We start from the raw sequence: 25,015 nt of genomic DNA, 5'->3' as shown, positions 1-25,015 counted from the left end.
GACACACACACACACACACACACACACACACACACACACACACACAAGGTCCTGATACTTTCTTCACATTCAACAAAATAACCCTAAAATAATGACCTTGTAAAAACAATATCGTATGAATAGTCAAGGCACATTCTTGTCATTCTAGGTTTATCTTATATTTTAGACTCAATAAACTGGAAGTTCTCCAGTTATTCCAGTTACTGGGGGTTTGAACAGATGTCTGTCTGTTGTTGCTTGTAAAGCACTTTGAGCTTGGTAAAAGCGCTATATAAATTCAACTCAACTCAAATGCATCATCATACAGCTGGTTTCTTAAACAGCACATTTAGTCAAGATAGACAGTTAACGAACTAAAAAAATGTGTATCTAGTTTGGTGTTGGTAAGATTTTAAGACCAGTTTGTCTCTTATGCTCTCATGCACATTTATTTGATGAATAATACACTAAAGAACATACAATATTATGAAAAATTATTATGATTTATAATAACTTTTTTATTGTAATATATTTAAAAAAATATGTAATTAATGTAATTTATTCCTTATGGCAAAGATGAATTTGAAGTCTTCAGTGTTGCATGATACTTGTACTAATTAGCATTTGCTGCTCAAGAAACAATTCTTATTATTATCAATGTTGAAAACAGTTGTGCTGCTTGATAGTTTTATGGAAACCCGTGACACATTTTTTTCAAGATTCTCTGATAAATAGACCGTTTAAAAGAATAGAATTTATTCAAAATATGTATTTTTAAATTTATATTTTAAATTGAAATGGAAATTTATATTGACTTTTTTTTTTTTTTTTTTTTACAAAGTAAAAAACTTCATTGCCACTTTGGGATTTCTTAAAAAACTCATACTGGCCACAAACCTTTGAACGTCAGAGTACTAGCAGAAATTTTAGGATCATTACAGAGCAGTTTATTCACAAGACTCAGCACTATTTGCATGGCACAATTAGCGTCATTATTAAATGTAATTTTTATAGATGATGCTTGTGTACATTTTCAACTGATAATGGCAGCAATGATTTATTAAATAACAGAGACGAGTGCTTTAACCAGGCACCCAGACAGGTGGTGTGGTCAAACATATGTTAAAAGTGCCAAATAAAGTGCTTGGATAAAGTATGACAAATTGTAGTAGTCTGCTTCATCCTCTACAACCTAGCATTTAGACGTGGCCTGTAAGATGGGGATTTACAGCATGCAAATTTTGTTCATTACTAATTACCAAAGCATTCATGCTGTTTCCTAATATGCACAATAATTCCTTTAGTGAATTATGCACTGAAAGAATGCAAATAAACTGCTTATAGCAGGTGTAATTCATGTTTCCCGTTTTGATTTTAGTTACACAGTGTGCAGTTAATGGTTCTCTGATGGTTAATAACAGTCTAAACCATGTTCACTGATCAGGAAGAATCAGGAAGGAAGTAGCGCTCACCAGACACACACAGTTATGCCCTAAAAAAAGTGTTTTTTTTTTTTTTGGTTTGGGAAGATTAGAAATTAAACAAAACAAAAACTACTTGGAGTGAAATATGTCAGACTCTTTCTCTCAAGTCACACTGTCATCATCCTGAAAGCACATCCTACATTTGGCTCTTAACTCACGATCCGTGTTAACATGAATAATCAATACAACAATCACAATAAATATCATATGACTCATCACTGCATATTTACTATTCATATCATCTCGACCCATCAAACGAAAAACAGGAGCTTCTAGTTTCTCGGTCTACTCATTGTTCTGGAGTTATTCATTAGCCTGAGCTGCTGTTTACGTAGAGGCCTGAGCCCTAGCCAACAATGTGCTAGTGTGTGTGTGTTTTGTTTGAGTACATCTCTAGGGTTAAGAGCTTGTGTGTGTATGTGTATATTTGAGCTTGGAGGACAGATCTAAAGTTATTATAGTGTGTTATAAACTTTGACCGGTCACATTCTCCTCTCCCTCCACTCAAGTCCAGTCCTCACCAAAACATCTCAAAGATGTGGCTCCACACTGCCTCCTGTTGACGTGGAGGTAAAACAACAGCGTCTGTATTCAACATACAAGCACACAAATGCACATAAGACAGAAGATTATAAACTATGAGGGGGAATGAGAATATGTCTTATTAACTTATCTTCTACTCATTCATGTTTATTTTATTCTAAATGTACACATATATTTAGGGTCTATAATACTTACATTAGCAAGAGTAAGTTTGTTGCACACAAACAGGTGTTCAGCCAGTACACAACACAAGCCAATAAAATGATTCAAATACTGACTGAGAGGCATCTAATACCAACATAATGGGAAAAAAGCATAATATGTGAGTGAATATGTAATATCTTAATAAGGTGATATACATGTTTTTGTCCATATCTAATGTTAGTTTATTGTATTTGAATATGAAACTATGAATGTGGGTTTGCTTCCAAAATACATTGCTGCTGTTACAGCACAGTGATTGGGTCAGATTTTCTGCTCCAGTTCTCAACCCCCTCCTCTGCCTCGAGCCCAATGTGTGTGTGTGTGTGTGTGTGTGTGTGTGTTGGAGTTTTAGAGTTACATAAGCAATTTGGGATTCAAGGCTACACACATTTATATGGCAATACAGCTATATATATATATATATATATATGCAGCTATGCAGCTACACTATCGTACAAGTTATTTTTAACTTTATATCCATCAAAGAATCCTGAAAAAAGCATCACGGTTTCCACTAAAAATATTAAGCTGCAAAACCGTTTTCAACATTGATAATAATAAGAGGGATCAATTCTGAAGGATCACGAAACACTGAAGACTGGAGTAGTGGCTGCTGAAAATTCAACTTTGCCATCACGGCAATAAATTAAAATTTTAAATATATTAAAAATAGAAAACATTTATTTTAAATGGGAATAATATTTCACAATATTACAGTTTTTTTAATGTATTTTTGTATATATAATGTATACAAGTAACTTAAAACCAAATAACTGAGCTAATAAATTATTATTTTATCAATATTTTTTTCAATTACATGTGCTCAGTGCTCATTGCTCTTCAAATAGTGCATATTTAAACTATATATAATATAAAGTGCAGATATAAACAATACAATACAATATGCAATCGAACAAAAAAAAAATTCTAAGCAGCAGAGCATTTCAAATTATTTTAGTATAAATAGTTATTAAAATAAAAACACAATCTCCACCGTGCAGCTCTGTCCTGGGCTCTAGTCTCTACGATGGAGCTCTGTCATGGGGCCTAGCCTCCACAGTAGAGCTCTGTCATAGGGCCTAGCCAATTACACCTTCATCTGAAGGTTTAATCTTACTGATGCTTTGAGTGTCAATGTTCAGTCTTCCACTCAGCTAAACGCTTTTTGCATTGCTCTGTTTTGGAGCAGAAGCCAAAAGTGCAGTTCATCCTTTCCTTTAATTTTGAATTTGGTAATGGTGCTTTTGAATTCTACGTGTACACACTGCATAGACAGTTTACAAGGAACACCAGGATTGGATTTTCTACCAATCAGCAGGTTTCAGACAGGAAGTGGATGTGCAGATGAGACAGCTCACAGACAGGCACACACTGCAGCGTATTGTTTAACGCTGAAACAGCGTGCTGCTGTCTGCTTGACTCAGTGGAGACGGGACAGATAGTGTCTATTGTTCTCTTACACATTGCAAGGAAAGACTTTCCATGTTTCCATTGTCATAAGTGTGTGTGTGAAACACTCAACTCACATGTTGGCTTCACATGATTACTGCTCTCCTTCTGTCTGGAGAATAACTGTATGTGTGTGCAAGTGTGTCATTACACAGATGGTTGTTGAGCTCAGGAACGCTAAAGCAGCCAACAGGGAGAATGGAGTGAGAGAGAGTGAGAATGTGTTTCGCAGGGCTCCATATTCGGAATGGGTCACGTGAGCACCCAGTTGCCTTGGTAACTGCGGTTCTGAATTGCAGGTAGTAAGGCTCAGAGATGCTGTCCTCTAAAACCCCCTCCATCTATCTAGATAACTATCAGCGCTGGAGTCTGATTACTGATTAATGATCTAGTTTTGATGCATATGATATGATAGAAACCTTGACAGACTGTCTCAGAGATTTGAGTTTAGCCTGCCGTGCTTTTATTAGCTCTGTTTCAGGATTGAAGCGCATGCACTAAAATAAATCCAGATCAGAAGTATATTCATCCTATTTTTTTGCTTTCTCTCATTATGACACCTTACACAGACTTATTTGCAGACAGAGTTTTTTTTAGTACCTGTTTCTTACCAGTATGTCATTCTGATTATGCAACCCATGTAGTGTTTGACATGCTACACTTGAATTTGCACAAATAATCCCAGAGGAAAATTGTATCGCTCAGTGGTTGCTCTTTGCTCATGGCTGAGGAAGCAATAGAGAAAACTCTTTAAATCTTTGTCTTTGACGTTTCTCCTAAAATTCCTGCAGAATGAAAACCAGAAACAAATGAGATAACTGTTGACATAGTATAGAATAATATATCATAGCATAGTGTAACACTCTACAGCATAAGATAGTGTATTACAGTATTTTATATAGTATAGTATAGCCCAGGGGTTTTGAATCTGGAAAGGAATGCTAGATGGTCTGTAGAAAGGTTTAGAGAAAAACTAACTAAATAAATAAAACTTAGATTACACTAAATTAATCAATCTAATAGTACAGTACTATAATAAGTAGAAAAACAATGTAATAGAATCTTTTCCAAATAACATTTTAGGCATATTTATTATGAAAATGTTTCATAGTATAAATTGGATCTTTATAGAAGAAACTATATAGATGCCTTGTAAATTTTAGTGTTGGGGGCTCCCTAAAAGTGGTCATCTTTTTGTTGGGGGTCTGTGGCATCCAAAAGATTGAAAACCTTTTGGTATAGCATTATAAAGTTTAGTCTTAAATATTTTATGATAGCCCAGATCATTTGGAAAGAGTTAGATGAAAAATATTTCTTATTGAGTTCTTATTACAATCTCATCTTGCAGACTGGTACATGTATATTGGCAAATCTGAGCACAGTCTGAGACATTGTTGAGATCTGAAACTCTAAAGGAGATGTGTGAGTTTTGTAGGGTCCATTTCTTAAAAACATTTAATCACACTGCTGTTTGAGAAACAACAGAGGTAGCCGAAAGATTTCATTCATGATTTTATTTGAGTCATTGCAGCCAGTGTTGATTGTCCTGTTTCTCTCTTTCACAGTTCAGAGGTAAAATGGGAGGGAAGCTGAGCAAAAAGAAGAAGGGATACAATGTGAACGACGAGAAGGCAAAAGAGAAGGACGCAAAGACGGAGGGAGCGTCGGCGGAAGAGGGTGAAGCTCCAAAGGAGAACAAGGAGGACGCTCCTGTTGCCACTGAGAAGACCAATGACACGGCGGCGGCCACCAAAGAAACCTCTGATAGCAATTCCACCGCACCCAAGGAGGAGGAGAAAAGCGTCGCCCCTGCGAAGAAGGAGGAGCCTGCGGCGAATGCTAATGCTCCTAAAGCTTCTGACGCCAAGAGCAACGAGGCTACCAAAGCAGAACCCGCCAAGAGTCCAGATGCCCCTCCTGCCAAAGCAGAAGAAAAATCCGCCCCTTCTGCAGCTCCGGCCAATGAGAAAGAGGCTGCAAAAGATCCTGCCCCTCCTGTAGCCACGGTGATGGAGAGCAAGCCCGACGCTGAGTCTAAAAAAACTGAGGCTCCGCCCGCAAAAGAATCCGCCCCTGCAGAGCCAATCACCACGGAGACCAGCCCCGCCCCCAATAAGGAGCAAGCAGTCACTGTGCAGGATTAACAGAAGGAACAGTGAATGACAAGATTAATGACAAATGAAAATCAAGATCAAATCGAAATAATAAAACTAGCCCACCCATTTTAAATTATATCAGTAATTATAATATGAATAATGATAATAGTAATAATGATTTTAACAGGCTGGACTTTGATCATTGTGTTGGCGATGGACATGATCATGGTGAATAAGACTGGCAGTTATGATGATATCTTTAATATTCAATTGAACTTTGATACAAACCACCAGCCCCCAACTATCTCTCTCTCTCTCTTTATCTCTTCTCACCTTTCTTTCTACCTCCATTCAAAGATGGGTGGAATAAAAACATGGAATCTATTCATTGCCACCCTCCGAATCACACTTCCCTCCATTTGAGTGTGATGGCAGTGGGTGGGGTTAATATATATGTGTGTGTGTGTGTGTGTGTGTGTGTGTGTATGCGTGAGTGACAGTAGTAGTAATAGTAGTCCAGCCTCCCTGATACATGTTTCATATTTCCTGTTTGCTGCTTTCTAGTTAGTGATTGGCATTGTCTTTGCTTATCCCCTGACTTTCCTACTTTCTTTGTTTGTCTCTCTCTCTTTTTCTCACATATCAGTGGAAACTAAATCAGTGTATTGCATAATGCATCAAACGCACACATACATACACATGCACAGTATTGAATGTTAACAGTATTAGTGTTTTATTAAAGGAACAGTTCACCCAAAAATGATGATCTAAACCTGTATGACTTTTTGTCTTCACGAGAATGTAAAAAGAAAGAAATTTTGCTGAATGAGCTGCTCATTCCTGTGCACGAAAGTGAATGGGGACTACATCTGTCAAGCAAGATTTTGAGTAAAAAGCGATTTAAATTTCAAAGAAGACTTGGAATATAGTGCACAAACCATATGGACTACTTTTGTGAAGCTTTTATGGTGCTATTTTGTCCTTTTTGGAGCAAGACAGCCTTTGGTCCCCATCCATTTTTACTAAGAAAAGAGCAGCGTGAACATTCTTCAAAACGTTTCCTTTTGTGTTACATGTAAGAAAGTAAGTCATACAGGTTTGACATGAAGATAAGTAAATTATCACAGAATTTTCATTTTAAGGTGAACTATCCCTTTAATTGGATGTTTAAAGGTTCATTTAAAGTGTACATGTGTGGAGGGATCCGGAGTATGAAGTGAGTGTGTGTATGGAGTTTAGCATTTTCTGCATGTTTGTGTGTGTGTGTGTGTGTGTGTGTTAATGGAGTTCTGGTCTTTCTGTACTTTGAAAGCAGCAGATGTCATGATGTCAGAGAGACAGAGCCCAGACCTCCAAACTCACCAAACAGGACACACTTTACACACACCAATCTCTCAATATGCTGACAGAACAATGTGAGCGTTGTGTGTATCTGTATGTGAGGCTGTGTGTGTATTGCATGTCAGTGGTTGGCCCTATCGTGTATTTTTGGTCACTGTGGAGATAATGTTGCTACAGGTGATATTTCATTTGCATTAACACACATGCTCTCTCTCTCTCTCTCGGTTTCTTTTTCTATCATTACTTTTCTTTCCAAAATTCCCTAATAAAAATAAAATGGAAAAACTGAGATATATGTACTTGTATACATGGAGCAACATTAATAAAATGAAAGAAACAGATTGAAAATCAGCTCACACGTCTTGATTGTTGTGTTTTCATAAACTCACAGCTTCAGTGTTTCTCCCCAACACATTTGAATATATTTTTATGCTCATGACAGTTCAAAACTTCAAAGCACATATCTTGACAAATAAAAAGACTGGTCTAATTTTACCTGCCACAAATCCAAACTGTTATGTAAGCTGTCTTTACGCTGCAATAGAGGCACAGAAGACACATTTGATGTAGGATATAAACTAAAAGCGGTGCGTTTACACAGTTTTTAATGTGGCATAGGGGAAGAAGAATTCTATTTGCACAGGATTTACAATTGCAGGAAGAAATTGATTTGAAAGAGAAATACTAATGTTCTTGTACAGCTAACCACTAAATCTGACACTACAAGCTAATTTAAATGAGTTCAACTATAATCAAGCTACCTGTTTGGAAGCTATTGGGAAGGACTGGATTCTAATAGTATATATAAAATCTAAATACATATATGTATTGATAATTTCATGCTTTAACATGAATTTAATAATGAATACAATCTCTACAGCATTAAACAATTAGCGTAAATGAACCCTGTCGGCAAATTTTTTGGTGTGCCATTTACATGAAAGTTTTCAACAAAAAATTGAAAACTTTTAATGCGTTTTGGCTGTTCGTTTATGCGACAACAGCGTTTTGGGGGGGCCTGAAAACGCAAACTTTTGAGAACGGGTTTCAAGGTGCAAGTTTTTGAAAACAATGCCATTGTCGTCTATGTGTAAACTACAAAAATGTGAATTTGTGAATATGGTGACGTCATGTGCATTACATGTTCAATCTACAGGCATGTAGTGCAATCTGGAATTTCGTGTGAGGAAAAAAAAACAGCTCTCTGAATAACCAACGAGCTCATCACTCTGACACGCTTAATTTTGCTGGTTGACTATCTTTCGTGCTTATAGAATCAAAAATATTTGCCTTCATACAATGTTGATGTGTTATTTGTATTTGATCACAGTTTAATCGTAATGAATTCACCTGATGGACACTCGTGGCCTATGTTATTAGTTTATCCAAACGTTATTAGTTTGCTACATATTAGTTTAGCCATACCCGTCTTGGATGGTTTTGATTTAAAAAAATAAACGGACAGTTTATTAGCCACATTGTTTAGAGAATTTTATCATACTGAACCTGAATATAAATTTGAGGTTATTTGTTTAAACATTTCTGGTCTTCTCTCCTTTTATCACCCTTTCTCTTTCTCTCTCTCTTTCTGTGTCTCTTGTCTCTGGGTTGACTGGGTTCATGTATGACTGCCTTTGGGCCTTAGTAACGGTCGCCAAGCCTCTGATCCCATAGCAACCGGTCACTTGGTTCTGTAAGGCAGAAGGAGAGGACACACACTCTTAACACACATATCAAACCAAATGTAACACTCCTACAGTTCTGACGGATGACTTTGGCCTACACAGTTCTCGATCTGTTCCCTACAGTTTAAAGAATAATGAGTTCTGCAAATCCAAAACCTAAATCTAAATCTAAACCACAGCTCTGTTTTTAAGACCAGATTTAAGTTCCAGTGGCCAACTATCAGAGAAAATATAGACCGTTCAGAACCCAGGAGCGATAACCGTGAAAGAAAGCTTATATTTTCATCACTTGCACACATAACACACGCACATACATACATACATGAATGAAATGGGCGCCAACATCAACATTAACACCTGATTGGATATGGAGGTAACCATGGATACCGGTCTTGCCTAGCAACAAGCTTGAATGCATACGTTGTAAACCCCGCCTACCTAAAGAAAGCTGAAAGAACCTGCTTTAAGGTTCTTTTAAAAAGATACCTGCATATGCTCACACACAGTCTCGCATTTGTCACTATCCACCCACCTCTTGTTTTTTCTTCCTGTTTATGCCCCCATGCTCCCCCCAGCTCAAATCAGGAGGGTCCCTGGAGGGAAAATTGCCGCCTGTCATTGGCTGACTGCATCTCCATGGTGACGCAGCTGCAGCTGTGCTCATGTAAGCGACAGAGAAACACAGTGTGTGTAAATCTCGTTCCAGCCTATAATGGTGTCAGATAAATTGAGATGAGAGTTCACTCCAGTCACCTGTGCAGGTGTGTTTAGTTATGCTATAAATAGACCCCAGCATATATTATGCCAACTCTACAGCATGTCAGCTCAATTTTATATTCAGGCTCAAACTAAACACTACTGAGGGTTGCGTCCTAAAGAAAATAGGGTTCAGTTTGTTCAGAGGTTGCCCTTTCATAGCTCAGGAGACTTAAAGAGTTAAAGGAAAATTACAGGTTAAGTTAAGCTCTTGTAGTGGTTTGTGATTACCACAAAATATGTCTCTGGGCTAAATCTGGGTTACAGTGAGGCACTTACAATGAAGGTAAATAGAGCCAATCTGTGTCAAAATACATAAAATATGTGTGTGTTAACCCCCTGGTGCTGCTTGTGTGCCAGTCAAAAATGATTTTTCTTTTTATTTCAATGAAATAATTGTATTATATTTTAGTTCTATATATTTTTTTTCTTTGTATTTTTAGGGGATTTTATGATACAAAATTATAATTATGATATAGTTATGATCCATTACCTGTTAACTACTTTTTTAGCATAGACCTGAAAATTTAATTTTCCAACTTAAATTATCTTAAATCTTGCATGCTTTGGAGCACAGACTTAAGTTTTTAAGTTTTAAAAAGCTAAACAAAAAAGAGAAAAGTTAAGAGTTACTGAAGTTTATTATTATGAAGAATGCACAAAAATACTATATTCAATTATTTTCCAAAACATGTTTTACTCTAAAACTGCATCAAAATCAAAGCCATAAATCTAAAGTTGTGTTCCAAATTTGAGGTTGATATCTCAAAAAATGAGCTTTCAGTAAGATTTTGTTTGGGTGCAGTTTCCAGATGAAATGAGCTATTTAGCTTATTAGTTATTGTGACCGCGAAGTGACTATTTTTTTCAGGACCATTTAACCTTTTCAAGTCATGTCCATGATTTTATTTTTCCACATAGTTAAGTGCCAAAACCTTTACCAAGTTTTGTACCATTTCGATGAAGGTAAAAAATTATTATTATTTTTTTTTTTTTCTAAATTAACGAAAAATTGACAACACCAGAGGGTTAACATGATTTCAGTGTGAAAAAAATGCTTGCCAACCTAAAGTGATATCAACAACTAAGCTGCTTTGGTAACGCAATGCCATAAACCCTAAAAAGACTGCAAAAATTATTTATAATTTTTACATCTTAACATCTCAAATAATACACAAATGAAAAAGAGCAACGCATTTTTGCTTTGAAAGTCTCCAAAATGGGCCCCATTCACTTTAAGTGTGTTTCATTGTAACCTTGATTTTCTCTTTTCTTTTTTGTAAAAAAGGCAAGTAATTTTTTTGTTTAAAATTATTATCATTATACTACTATGCTGTTTATTGAGGTTAAAGTGATAGTTCGCTCAAAAATGAAAATTCCGTCATAATTTACTAACTCTCATGTCGTTCCAAACCTGTACGACTTACTTTCTTCAGTGAAACACAAAATAATATATTCTAAAGAATGCTGGTAACCATTTTGATTAACATTGACATCCACTGTATAGAGAAAGAGAGAAAAACAATTAGACAAACCTTTAACTTATTGAGGCCTGGTTTAGAGAAACTTTTAATAATTTCTCACATTAAAGAATTTGTAATTCATTGACAGCTGTAAAACTCCAATTGTCCAAAACTGTTTTGTTTTTCCTAAAGCTGTATGGCAGTTAAATTTATCGTAATTTCTTAAAGGTTTAGCCCAAAATAAACAAATCAAAGATGACAGTTTGACACATTAGTGCCTGGAGTGACCACCACCAGAGAACTGCCTGATGTATACCTAATATAAGAAATGGTATGGAAGAAGATAGAAGTTGTATTGGGTGTTCTGATGAGGCAGGCCAAGTGCACACGCTCATAGGTTGCTATGGCCAGGGGTGTAGAAATTATTTCTAATAATGTCGGGGAGGGCAGAGGGGCACCAATAATCCTCTCAGCAGTCCTGACTGTCCGTTGTAGTCTCTTGATGTCTGATTTGGTAGCTGAACCAAACCAGACAGTTATGGATGAACACAGGACAGACTCAATGATAGCAGAGTGGAACTGTTTCAGCAGCTCCTGTGGCAGGTTGAATTTCCTCAGCTGGCGAAGGAAGTACAGCCTCTGCTGGGCTCATCCTTGATGAGGCCGATGACTGTAGTGTCGTCTGCGAACTTCAGGAGCTAGACAGAGGGGTCCTTTGAAGTGCAGTCGTTTGTGTAGAGAGAGAAGAACAGTGGGGAGAGGACGCAACCCTGGGGGGCGCCAGTGCTGATGGTGATAGTCCTGGATGTGAGTTTGCCCAGCCTCACTAGCTGCTGCCTGTCTGTCAGGAAGCTGGTGATCCACTGACAGATGGAGGTGGGCACGGAGAGCAGTGTGAGTTTGTCTGAGAGAAGGTCAGGCATGATGGTATTGAAGGCCGAACTGAAGTCCACAAATAGGATCCTTGCGTAAGGTCTGTCGAGGTGTTGCAGGATGTAATGCAGTTCCATGTTGACTGCATCATCCACAAACCTGTTTGCTCTGTAGGCAAACTGAAGAGGATCCAGCAAGGGTTCAGTGATGTCCTTCAGATAGGCCAGGACCAGTCTCTAAACAAAGAGTGACAGTGACAGAGCAGAGCCAATTCATAAAATAACAATATTTAAAAGCACACGTCCAGTTTTGTGTGAGTGAAGGAAATCCGCTTGGGAGTGGAGATTCGTCCTCGCGCACATGGATCGCGTAACATTATGCGCTCTCGACATTGTCATTAAGTTCACACTATAGAAACCGCCTAAAATTAAGTATAAAGAAGAGAAGAAAGCGGCCCTAGGCAGCTGCCTACACATGCCAGGATCCGCCACTGCTGCAGTTAGAAATTTACTAAAAACAAGCCTATCGCAAGACATCTGGTAAGGGGGGCACCTGGGGTGGCCAGCCAAATTTCAGGGGGGGCCGGTGCCACCCCTGGCCACCACGTAGACACGCCCCTGCTGAAGACCCGGTTCACATCCTCTACACAGACCTTAAGCAGGTTGAATGGTGGGGGAGGGAGGGGGGTTGCAGGTGAGGTAGGTGAATGTGTGAAGGTCAGAGCAGATGGGGGGTGGTAGACTATCCTTTTCCAATCTGCAGTAAAACACATTCAGATCGTCAGCCAGTTGTTGATTCTCCGCAGACTGTGGGGGTCGTGTCTTGTACATGGTTATGTTCCTCAGACCAGTCCATACTGACACTGGATTGTTTGCTGAAAGCTCGATCCAAATATTAAGATGGAAGACTCCCAAAACTTCAATGGATTTAGAATATCTTCTTATATTAAAAAATAATAACAATTATAAAATCTTAATTATTATTTTTATTATTAACAACATTTTTTTTAATCATAATTCTTTATCATTTAAATTAATATTATGTCTGTAGATTTTTCCTATTTTTTTGTTTGAAAATAGTTAGAAAATGAGAAAATCTCTCATAACTCTCAAATATCATTTCAGTTTTCACATATTCAAACTTCAAACCTTTTGTTTTCCTTTAAAGGTGTTGTTGTATGCAGTCTACAAAATTTCTAACCAAATTTCACATTTTGTGTAGAAAGAACAACATTTTACAATTTTGGAACGACATGATGTTTAGTAGATGATGACAGAATTTTGTTATTCTTTTAATGACCCAATGAATTTAATTTGACCCCGTTTTCTGCCAATAACCAATAGTAAACCATTAGTAATATCACGTGCATGAACCATAATTTGCTACTTGCTAAGGTGACCTTAAAATATAATGATCATCTCCTGAAAAACAAGCAGGACAGTTATGATGAACACCTCACCTACATTAAACATATCCGTCTTTAGCCCAATAACAGTGTTTAAATATTCATTAGGTTTCATGAATAATGCAGTACCTGAGTGGTGATCCAGGCTGCTGAGAGGCTGATGGGAACTCAGATCCTCCCTCCTCCTATCACAGAAAACATGATGATTGATTCTGTGATTAAGAATGTCATAAGAATGATCAATATGGTTTGCCATCTGCTTGAATACACACACATCCACAACAGTTGCACATTGGTGGGGGAGGGGCTTTCACTGTTGTTGCTTGATACACCATTCTCAGGATTGTGACTGTATGGGAGCAATGAGAGAGAGAATTACAAATAAAACGGGTTACTTCTGTGTAAAACTGCCTTCAAAATGGTTTTATTTATGCTATAGTTTTCAGGTAAACAAGTGAATGGTCAGTTGTGACAACTCACTCCATATAATGTGAATAAAATATTGTTTTAAGATGTTTCTGCATGTGCCTATACAGAAATTAGCTTTCAAAAATAAACCTTCCCTCAGAAATATTCACTGAATTAATAATAAAAGTATGACAACTATCCCCAGTCACTTCCCTTATACATTCTAAATTATATATAAATAAAAAAACAAGTATTGACGGACATGTTGCGTGTCAGCTAACCATGTGTGAGCATCCAGTGCTGAGGAAAAATCTGCAAACTGTTCACAGATGGCTTGTCAAGTAACAAACACATCATCATTCCACACACACACACACACACACACACACACACCCTACAGTGCCACAGCTGAGGTCGTATTTGTGCCAGTTTTCAGGCGTTTTAACTCTTTGATCTTTGAAGGATAATTTCATCCCCTCTTCTATCTCTGTCTCTGTTTTCCCAATATCAGAGCTTTGCACTGTTCACCATGGCAACTGCATCCATTCAATTTTATTCATCAGTTAAATAAAACAGCGCCGAGAATCACAACATCCCTGATTGGCTGTCAAGAGTGTGACAGGGGTGATGTGATTAATTAGCCCCGCCCACCCGTCAGAAATACAGTCGAAAGAATCATGTCCGACTGACAAGATCAGGAGATCTGTTTCCATGGAGACAACACCTACGTAAGGAGAGTGGGAAGAAGAAAGAAGAAAAAAACAAAAACAACAGTTGAAACATTACATCAATAATTAACAAATAAAAAAATTAATTCTACTATTTAATACAAATTTTCTTTACTACTATTAACGATTTACTACTGTTAAGAAAGAAATTCTACAACATGCACATAAACTCACTCACTGTATATCTTCAGTCATTTAAACAGTGGTGCAGGGCAGGCACAACTAATATTGAGTCAATATCGCCCTCTAAAGGACAGACCTGCACTGCCACCTTTATGTGTAAAAAAACATACTTGCATTATATATATATATATATATATATATATATATATATATACACACACACACAGAAATAATATAAAACTACATGTATTAAAAAATAATATAACTTAATTTTAAAATAATTAATAAATATAAATTATTTAATAATAAATAATTGTATTAACTTAAGGCTATGCCCAACCTCATTTAAAGAAGCAGTCAAAAAATCTGCCAGCTTTGATTAACACTTCACATACCTTCATTGGAAAATCCTTGACAATTGTCGTGCTCGATTGTTCGTAATGAGGCATAAGTTATATACCCTCAGTTCATTCTTTATCTGTAAAAGCACTCTGCATCTGTAATAAGGTATATAATCCAGGTGTTTATGCTTGTTTTAGTGTATCTAGACATATAAACATATGTAGCTAAACAAAAGGCAAAAACATTTGCAAAAGTGTAGACTGAGAAAGGAATCTGTTATAACATACCTTAACTCGGCATCAGTTGCTTCGTGCAAAATTGCAACTTTCCTAATATAGACAAAACAATAATAGTGCATTCTGGAATAGTTTTATAAAGTAGGCTATTCACGTTATGTCGGGTTTTTCGAAATTAGCAGTTGATGACAAAAATAAAAAAAAGGAAAAAACAAAAACCGTGACTTGACTGTCATGTCAAAAAATAACCAAAATGTCAGCAGCCTAAACATTTGAAGTTATTTAGATACCTCTATAATTACTGTGCTTGATAAGCTATTTTTTGCAGCTTCTAGATCACCCTAGAAACCAGTCAGAACATCTTGGCAACCAGGTAGAACACCCTAGAAATGCCAAGCAATCAGCTAACAGCCTAGCAACCTTTTGGAACACCCTACCAAGCCCTAGCAACCAGTTAGATTTTTTTTTTTTGAATGTCTTGGCCTCCTAATGTGATTTCTTTGTTCTTAAACATAAACTGATAAATAATGTATATGAATAAATATTTAGCTGTCAACAACAACAAAAAAAGCTGCAAATGGGACCATTATGGTTATAAGTGTTGAATAAAATATGGGTTTAGGGACCTTAACAATTTCTCAGAGTTACAATAATTCCGACATAACGTGAAGGCATCGGCATGAATGTAAACGATCAAACATACAGACCTTTATTTAAAGGAAGGCCCATTACTTTATAAAAAAATTAAACCCCTTTATTGTTTCTCAAATACAAAAGAAATACAAAAAGAAACACAGACAGCAAGAGAGACAGTCAGTGGCAGCAGTCTGAAGTACAGCTCAGTCTTTTGGTTAAGTACGCAGTTTGTTTTCCCCGTCCTCTAGGCCAGCTCGCTCTTGTCCGTGACCTCGGCGTGGCTGGTGTCCGAGCCGCCCGGCGCCAGCAGAGTTCTGCGGTTGTAGTGGCCCTTCATGATGCCTGAGTTGTTGTTTTCATTGAGGATTTGCTTCTGTTTCTGCCGGTTGAGGGACTGGACCAGGCCGAGCACCACGGCAGCGAGCGAGTACTGGCCCGTGAGCTTCCTCGGCTGCAGGATGAGCGGGTTGGGCTGCACGCGGCCCAGCAGGAAGTGCGTGCGGATCTTGCCTTCCTGTTCGCTGATTCCCTTCACGTAGATCTCGCCTCGGTACTCGAAGGCAAAGCCGCGCTCGTTCAGGATGCCGTAGGTCTCCTCTGGGAGCTGGATCTTTCCGCTGATACCTGTGCTGTCCATGCGACTTGCCAGATTGACTGTCTTCCCCCAAATATCATACTGCGGCTTTTTAGCGCCAATCACTCCAGCCACCACAGAGCCATGCGCCATACCTGAGGAGAGAGGAGAGCACAACGCCAGCATCAGCACATCTCACTGTTAAAAAGGCTAAATGCTCCAACCTACATTTAAGCCTTCTAATAGAGGGCTATGAAGAAAGTAATTTTCATCAGAAAAACACTGATTTTTGGTGATAATAAATAAATCTTTTAAGACAGACCTGAGTGTGGGGCCTCTTTAGAATTATAATTTATTTATTTATTAGACTCTTTTATGCCAATTTTTGGGGGTAAGGACAGAGTAGAATCAGCTAAAAAACAATAGGCAAATAAACTATTAAACCTATTTAGAAAGCGATAAAGAGTAGACAAACAGGATAAATAACTTATCAGAATTTAAAATGACTGTTTTCTATTTTAATATATTTTAAAATGAAATTTATTTCTGTGATGCAAAGCTGAATTTTCAGCAGCCATTAGTCCAGTCTTCAGTGTCACATGATCCTTCAGAAATCATCCTAATACCCTCTTAAAAATAAAGGTGCTTCACGATGCCATAGAAGAACTTTTTTGTCTAAATGGTTCCATAAAGAACCTTTAACATCTGAAGAACCTTTCTGTTTCACAAAAGGTTCTTTGTGGCGAAAGAAGGTTCTTCAGATTACAAAAAGGTAAGAAAGAGATGGTTCTTTAAAGAACCTTTGACTGAATGGTTCTTTGTGGAACCAAAAATGGTTCTTCTATGGCATCGCTTGAAGAACCTTTTGAAGCACCTTTATTTTTAAGAGTGTATGCTGGTTCTCGGCAAACATCGCATCTTATCATTATTGGTTGAAAATAGTTGTGCTGCTTATTAAATTTTGTGATGAACAGAGAGTTCAAAAGAACAGCATTTGCTTGAAATAGAAATCTTTTGTAACATTATAAATGTTTTTACTGTCACTTTTGACCAATAAAAGCATTAATTTCTTACAAATAAAATCTTACTGACCATTTGCACTTTTGAATGGCAGTCTACATAAAGATAAAACTTATAATTTACATTTTTAGGTGCACCTGAGATAAAAAATGATACTAACACTAATACTACTAATAATATAAAAATGTTTTCAGCATGATTTTAAAATAAATCAGATGGTGAAGAACTCCATTACCCATGATCCTGAAAGCACACTGACAAGTTAGAGAAGTAACCATGGAAACAGGAATAGTGACTGCCCACTCCCACAAAGCATTGCAAATTACATAATCGAGTCTCCTTACAACCTCAAATATCTTTTGTAATAATATTTTGTAATAAACATTCCACCAAAAATATTAATTTTTTTCTGTTGTTTTTTTCAAATGTCGTAATGTTGTGAATCATCTTAGAGTTGGTTTGGATTCCTGGCTTTGAAACTTTATTAAAAATGTCTATGGAGAAAACAAACTGGAAAAATACTCCCGGAATCAAAAAGTGGGCAGTCACTGTTGCCCTCAATTCTCACTTTCAAAGGTTTTTCGAAAGTATTTGTTTGAATCATTTGATTCTTACCGATTCTGAGCTGGAAGTTGTTAAATGAATGTTTGTTGATCTCCTGAATGCTTTCATTCAGAGCAATGGCGAAATCAGCCAGCGCGCACAGATGCCCCCATTTATCTTCACATTGCTATGGTAACACAGACATATAGAATGATTAGTGCACAAACTACAAGCTTATAAGACATCAGATAATATCTGCTTTAATATGAGTGAGTGTGTAGGTTTCTGTAGGTGTATGTGTGTGTGTTTTCATACTTGTTTCTCAGGAGACAGTCCTGACACGGCCATGTACGTGCTGCCGATGGTCTTTATCTTCTCGATGTCCTGAAAGCGTTCCTCCCCCAGCAGCTGTACAGAGACAATCTTTCAGATATGACAGCCTACAAATGTAGCATTAAACATTCATCAGCAGCTTCTGAGCAGGTGTGATGGATCCGTGTGTCTTAGAGAGAATCATTAATATTAAAGGGATAGTTCAGCCCAAAATGACAATTCCGCCCTTATTTACTTACCCTCATTTCATGACAAACCTGTACACGCTGTCATTTTTGTCATGATTAGCTGTTATTGAATGGGTTTGGATCAACATGGGGTGAGTAAATATTGACAGAATTGTCATTTATTTATGAACTATGACTTTAAATACGTGTATGTTTATGCTGGTAGAATTCTGACCTCATCAAAATCAGCGATGATCTCGTTGAGCAGCCGCAAACACTCCACACCCTGATTATTCATCTCAGTCTGCGAGTAAAAATCAGCAAAGCCTGGAATGGAGGCAAACATCACTCCCACCGCATCATAGGACTGCGAGTAGAGCTCCTACGGATGGAGATGACACATTAGAAACCTCCTCACTGGATTGAGATACAAATGAGCTTTAAAACAACACATGTGAAACCATACAGAAACGTGGGTCCAATGAACTTCAGAACATTAATACAGTGCATGTGGTATATGCAGCATGGGTTGACTTTTTAAAACTCTCCACTAGAGGGCAGTGTTGCTTTATAACTAACACACTTGCTCGACTCATAAGAACAGAGGGCAGAACAGATGCATATGATAAGGCTGATATCTGATATATAATGCCAATAAAACACATACACCATACAAAAAACATGGTTTATATATATTTTATGTTATTAATTATAGCGTGCAATACAGTATGGTTTATATATATATGTGTATATATATATATATATATATATATATATATATATAATTTATTGCATATTAATGTATATGTATAATATAATATATAATAAAAAGGCTACCTGCAGGTTTTTGCTACCTGCAATTAAATGGAAATATATATATATATATTTCCATTTCATTGCAAATGAATTAATGTTGCCAAGGCAATATTTCTCATTTTCATTTAGTTTAACTTGATTAATTAAAATAACTAAAACTAAACTTGAAATAAAAATGAAAAACTATAGATATATTTACAAAAACTAATAAAAATGACAAAACACACAACCAAATTACTAACATTTTAACGAAAACTTTAATTAAAAATCAAATGGATAATATAAAAATGTATAAAAAATATTAAAAACTGTAATAGTTTCTCAGTGATACTAAAATAACACCTCTGACAAAGTTGATATTTGATATATAATGCCAATAAAACAATTTTAAAAAATGGTTCATATATATTATAAAATGCTATGAATTATATTATGCAACAGATGTTAATAAATGATTATATATTAACATGTCATATTTTATTAATACGATTCTAATAATATAATATAATATAATAATACTTTTATATAGAATTAATGCAGCAAATAAGTGTGGCAGTGGCAAAAAAAAAAGGCATAGCTTATAGACACTTCCCATATACACATGGTTATGCACAGACCTCACAAGCGCTACATAACATACCACAACATACACATCTACCACACCTTTCAAATTAAGTGTGCAATTCAGCTTGAGTGTGTGACTAATTATGTGCAATATTTGAGATGTAATGTGTGCAAACCACAAGGCCACTGCTCTAACTACTTTGCCGTTTAGAGAGGGAGCTCTGGTCAACAGCATGGCCGATATTAGAGGAGGTTAAACTCTCTCAATACATCCTGAAACATTCAGCACTGCACTGATACGCCCCACTGACGCTTGATGTCATCACTGCACGCAAGTACTGCTGAGCGATCATACGTATAAAAAGTCAGTGACTGCTAAAGACAAGTGTATAAAACCAGGTAATTATACACTTAATAAGTGTTAGTCACTGAACTAAATTACTGCAGTGCCCTTTAAGAGTGGCAGGTTTTGCTAGCAAGACAGTGTATGTGTGTGTGTATGAGGGAGAGGGATCATTTTCTCATCTTAATAATAGCAGAGAGTGACGTAAATTATAGTTCACACACTCAAGTGCAGACACACACACACATTTAGCGTCAACAGTTAAATCATGCCTCAATACTCCATCTGATTATAAATGAATGGGATAATTAAAGTAACTCAATACACTCTCTCTCTCTCTCTCTCTCTCTCACACACACACACACATAGGCTTAATGGATGCATTTTTTAAATCTGTGAGTTATACAGCTCCATTATTTAGCCTCCCTATTGTCTGATTGACTGACAGCAGAACATTCCAAAAATAAACAGGAGTCATGTCAGGACAAGAGAGCACAAACACACACAGGCTGGCTTTACAAAATTAAGAAAGGAAGGATGGATGGAAGAAAGAAAGAAAGACAGAAAGAAATGAAGGAAGGAGGGAAAGAAAGAAAGAGAGAGAGAGAGAGAGAGAGAGAAAGAAAGAAAAACTAGTTAAAGAAAAACATGGCTACCAGAAGATAAACAAACTATGTTGCAAGAACAAAATTGCATTGTGAAATTTTTTGTTGTTGTTGTATTTTGTATGTTTTATTGCCATTATATATCAAATATCAACTTTGTCAGCAGTGTTATTTTAGTATCACTGAGAAACTATTACGGTTTTTAATATTTTTAATTAGTTTTTATATTATCCATTTGATTTTTAATTAAAGTTTAAGTTAAAATTTTAGTAATTTGGTTGTGTGATCTATAGTTTTTCATTTTTATTTCAAGTTTAGTTTTAGTTATTTTAGTTAATCAAGTTAAACTGGCATTTGGCAGAAATAATTAGAAATTATTTTTAATATATATATGTATATATATATATATATATATATATATATATATATAGAATTGTATTTCAAAATTGCATTGTGCAACAACAAGATGGAATTGTATTTGTTATGTTCAATCAGGGAATATAAAGGTAGATTTTCTAAAATATGATTTAATAAACATACAAAATAAACAGTAATATTGTGAAATATTATTATAATTTTAATGTTTTATGGCAAAACTGAATTTTCAGCATCATTACTCCTGTTTTCAGTGTCACATCCTTCAGAAATCATTCTAACATGCTGATTTGGGGCTCAAGTGACATTATCAATGTTAAAACAGTTGTGCTGCTTAATATCTTAATATTAGATTAGATTTTGATGAAAGTAACAGCATTTCATTGAAATAGAAATCTTGCAAGATTATACGATTTTACTGTCACTTTTGATCAATTTAATACATCCTTGTTGAATAAAAGTATTCAAATGTATCTATGTGTGCTCTCTGTGTTTTTATGAATTTTAAAATAATGTGGCATTAGCCAACCATCATGCTAAAACTGAAATCAGAAGGGAGTCTATTGGTGTAGTATACGGAGTTGTTACCTATGCAGAACATTCCAGATCACTTGTCACTAATGAGGTTTTGTGATGGTAAGGATGCTGTCTATTTAGGGAGCTCACTAGATTTTGGAACAGAGTTACAGACTTTACCTGAACGTTTCATTGTAAAAAGTTTATTGTCAAATTAACAGTAACTTACTGGCAACAATTATCCAGTAGTTGCTGTATTTTGTACAACAGTAAAACTAAGTACAGTAGATTGAACAGTACTGTAAAAACAAAGTACAGCATTATAATGTTATTTTTATTTTTTATATATTCAATAACACAAGTTATTGCTTCACACCAACAGATTTATTCAGGCTTCATCTTTTACATTTCAGAGCTGAACGTCAATAAAATATGCAGAATTAACAGCATATTAACCATATTTCATCAATGAACAAAATACAATTATAACCTAAAATCACAGTAACATACTGTGCAAGTGAAAAATAAATGGTGGAAATATAAAAATTAAAGTTTTAAGTGTAAAAGTACTTAATTTGTGACATTATACAACAATAATCAGAGAATTAATATCGTCTCAAACGTTCTTCTTTTAAAACGTTCTTTATGGTGACGACTCTTCCCGGCTGTCTCCGATGGTCCAGCCGCACTGCTTGCGCCGCTGCGGGAGGGAAAAGCTAGTTAGCACGGCTTAACTGGGAAATTAGCACCCGCTCCAATGCTCTTACAGACATTTATTAACTCAAACGTATTTATACCTTGCATTGGTATAAAACAAATAAGGTAAATGCATGTGTTTTAAATGACTTTCCAAATTAACATACTCGTATGGCTTTTCATCTTCACGAGTCTCCCCACCGGTCTGCTAGTGCCGCTGCGGGAGGAAAATACTAGTTAGCACAGTTTTACTGGAAAAGTGAACAAGTTACATTAAAATAATATGTACAAGATGATGAAAACGTGTATACTTTTAGTATAAAAAAGTACTCTTAGCACGTTCGTCTTCACGACGAGTCTCCCCAGTGGTCAGCCAGAGCCACTGCGGAAGGAAAAGCCCAGTTAACGCAGTTTGACTTGGAAACTGAGCGTTCGCTCAGATACTCTTTATCTTGCAAATAACATCAGAATAAAACGTACAAAAAGTGATTAAAAAGTCGAAAATTAAAATTAACCTACCATAGCTTACTCTCCTGTGGGCTTTCATCTTCACAATAAGTCTGTCACAGAGCCGCTGCAGGAGGAGGTGTGTGGTTGTTTTCACGGTCATTTGGTACTACTGTATTTAAATTTACAGTAGGAATTTGTTTTCAGAATGCATTGAAAATCTATGTAATACAGCGTATACAGTAGCAAACTGCTGAGAATACAGTAATAATATTGTGAAAACAACAAAATTCACAGTAACACTGTATGCAAATTGCACAGAAGGGAACTGTTGAGAATACAGTGATTTACTGTAAAAACAACAACAATTATTTTCAGTGTTGGTAGTGTTTAACCCCCCATATTTTATTTTTACTTTTGTTCTTGATTTATCATGTATATTAATTATTGATTTGTTTAACTTCTGCAGCTGCAAAGCGCTTACAAAATGTCGCCTGTCATGCCAAAAAAGCACAAAGAGCAGAGAGAGTGAAAGTGGCAGTGATTCATCCTCTCCTCACGTGTTCTCGCTGTCTAAGTGCTGCCATGCTTTTCCTGTCAGACTAAAGGCGTGTGACACCCAGATCCATTCTGTCTCTCTACCTCATTGTCTCTGTCTTTCTCCAGAAAGTGGCGTGCGACATGGCTGGGGAGAATGTTCCGGAGCATGTTCTCATTGTGTTCACGCAGCTCTCGCATCTCATTTATCTCTTCCTTCGCCTGTACACGCCATAGGAAGTCCAGACGAGCGGTATACTCCAGCTGAGAGACAGAGAGAATAAAGCTAGTGAGAACTAAAAAGTCTCACAAGATACCTTAAATCAACGCAAACAAGCATAAACTCAGAACAACCAATCAATGTTACAGCCCTATACAGTATTTTTTACAAAGCATTCATCAGGCTCACACATTCCTTGGCAGAGACGATCGCCATATTCTACGGCTGTACAGAGAGAGGCTCAATATCTGCCCAGATGCACTCATATCATCTGATCGCACTTCAAGACTGAATGTTTGTCACCACAAATGCAAAGAACACAATGAGTTTGCCCCTGCTACTAAACTCAGAACAGACTCAGAAGTTAAAATTCTGTAATGTGATGTGGTTGCTACCAAAGCATTACTGTCACTACCGAAAATGTGCAGTCACTACCGAAACATGGGATGTTTTGTCAAAAATAAAAAGATGTTATAATAGTTTTTGGTTCAATGTATATTCAAACTAATGATTCCTTAACTTTTAAATCAGTATGATCAACTTTTTGCCTTTTACAAAGAAAAATTGGATTCAAAATACAACAAATCTCATAAATTACACTTGAAATATTGTTAAAAATGTAATTGTCATTGATTTACCTCTGAAAATTTTTTTTATCGCAAAAATATATATTTAAAATGTAGATGTAAGCAAAATCTTAATAGGTCAATATAACCGTTAATAAATTATTATTACTATGTTTCGGTAGTGACAAATCTGGGGAGAGGACAAATATTCCAAAACTTTCTGAAAATACAATATGAGAATTACCTGTGCAATTACTAGAAATGTGTACCTTGGATATTATACAATTTGCATACATACAATTTTGTTTTGGAAAAAGACTTTTGTTTTCCCCAAGACATTTCCAACTCTGATTTTGGACCAATTCTGTAGAATGGCCCATATTCATTAATTTGATCAAAATACACTAAAAACAGTAATACTTTTAAATATTATTAAAATGTTAAATAACTGTTTTTATTTGAATAGATTTTAAAATGTAATTTATTTATGTGGTAAAGCTGAATTTGCAGCATTATTACTCCAGTTTTTAGTGTCACATAATGCTTCAGAAATCATTCTAATATGCTGATTTGGTGCTTAAGAAACTTAAATATTTGAAAATATTTAGTTGCAATTTCCAAATTCATCTGGTGAAAACATTTAACTTTTGCAGCATTAACCAATTATAAAACAAAGACTAAAGAAAATAAAAAAGGCTTTAAGTTTCAAAGAAGAGAGAGACAGAAAAAATAGGTATATCTAATAACTGTCAGCAATACTAGGCAGATAAATCGCAAATACACACTCAGCAAACACAATCCAGTCACTGGAAAAAAAAGGCACACAAAAATCCTAGCAACCAGAAGAGGAATGCATCTGTAGGTAATCAATGACAGGAAAGATGCAGAGAGGTGCACTTTCTTCTTAAATGTGGAAAATAACTCATAATCAGAAAAAAAGTA

At 36.1% G+C, this 25,015-nt stretch overlaps 2 protein-coding genes across 4 annotated transcripts in view; one reads left to right on the top strand and one right to left on the bottom strand.

Moving 5' to 3' along the window:
* LOC107557811 (brain acid soluble protein 1 homolog) overlaps nucleotides 1-6,508 on the top strand; it is a 20,976-nt gene extending 14,468 nt beyond the window's left edge. The window contains exon 2 of the mRNA XM_016241362.1: nucleotides 5,225-6,508. Coding sequence (XP_016096848.1) covers nucleotides 5,237-5,803 — 567 coding nt within the window. The 5' untranslated portion in view covers nucleotides 5,225-5,236 and the 3' untranslated portion in view covers nucleotides 5,804-6,508. The remainder of the gene's footprint in view (nucleotides 1-5,224) is intronic.
* A 9,362-nt stretch (nucleotides 6,509-15,870) lies between these two features.
* The window catches only part of LOC107557810 (adenylate cyclase type 8-like), a 52,790-nt gene continuing 43,645 nt past the window's right edge, over nucleotides 15,871-25,015 (bottom strand). For all 3 annotated transcript variants that reach the window (XM_016241358.1, XM_016241361.1, XM_016241360.1), the window contains 5 exons: nucleotides 23,393-23,551; nucleotides 18,624-18,770; nucleotides 18,204-18,296; nucleotides 17,961-18,075; nucleotides 15,871-16,480 (listed from right to left, as the gene is read on the bottom strand). In XM_016241358.1, coding sequence (XP_016096844.1) covers nucleotides 15,996-16,480; nucleotides 17,961-18,075; nucleotides 18,204-18,296; nucleotides 18,624-18,770; nucleotides 23,393-23,551 — 999 coding nt within the window. In that variant the 3' untranslated portion in view covers nucleotides 15,871-15,995. The remainder of the gene's footprint in view (nucleotides 16,481-17,960; nucleotides 18,076-18,203; nucleotides 18,297-18,623; nucleotides 18,771-23,392; nucleotides 23,552-25,015) is intronic.

Source organism: Sinocyclocheilus grahami, unplaced genomic scaffold (assembly GCF_001515645.1).
Source record: "Sinocyclocheilus grahami isolate Dianchi unplaced genomic scaffold, SAMN03320097.WGS_v1.1 scaffold620.1, whole genome shotgun sequence".
Classification (NCBI taxonomy): Eukaryota; Metazoa; Chordata; class Actinopteri; order Cypriniformes; family Cyprinidae; genus Sinocyclocheilus; species Sinocyclocheilus grahami.
The sequence above is the reverse complement of the archived record's forward strand: the minus strand, read 5'-3'. Positions and strand labels throughout refer to the sequence as shown.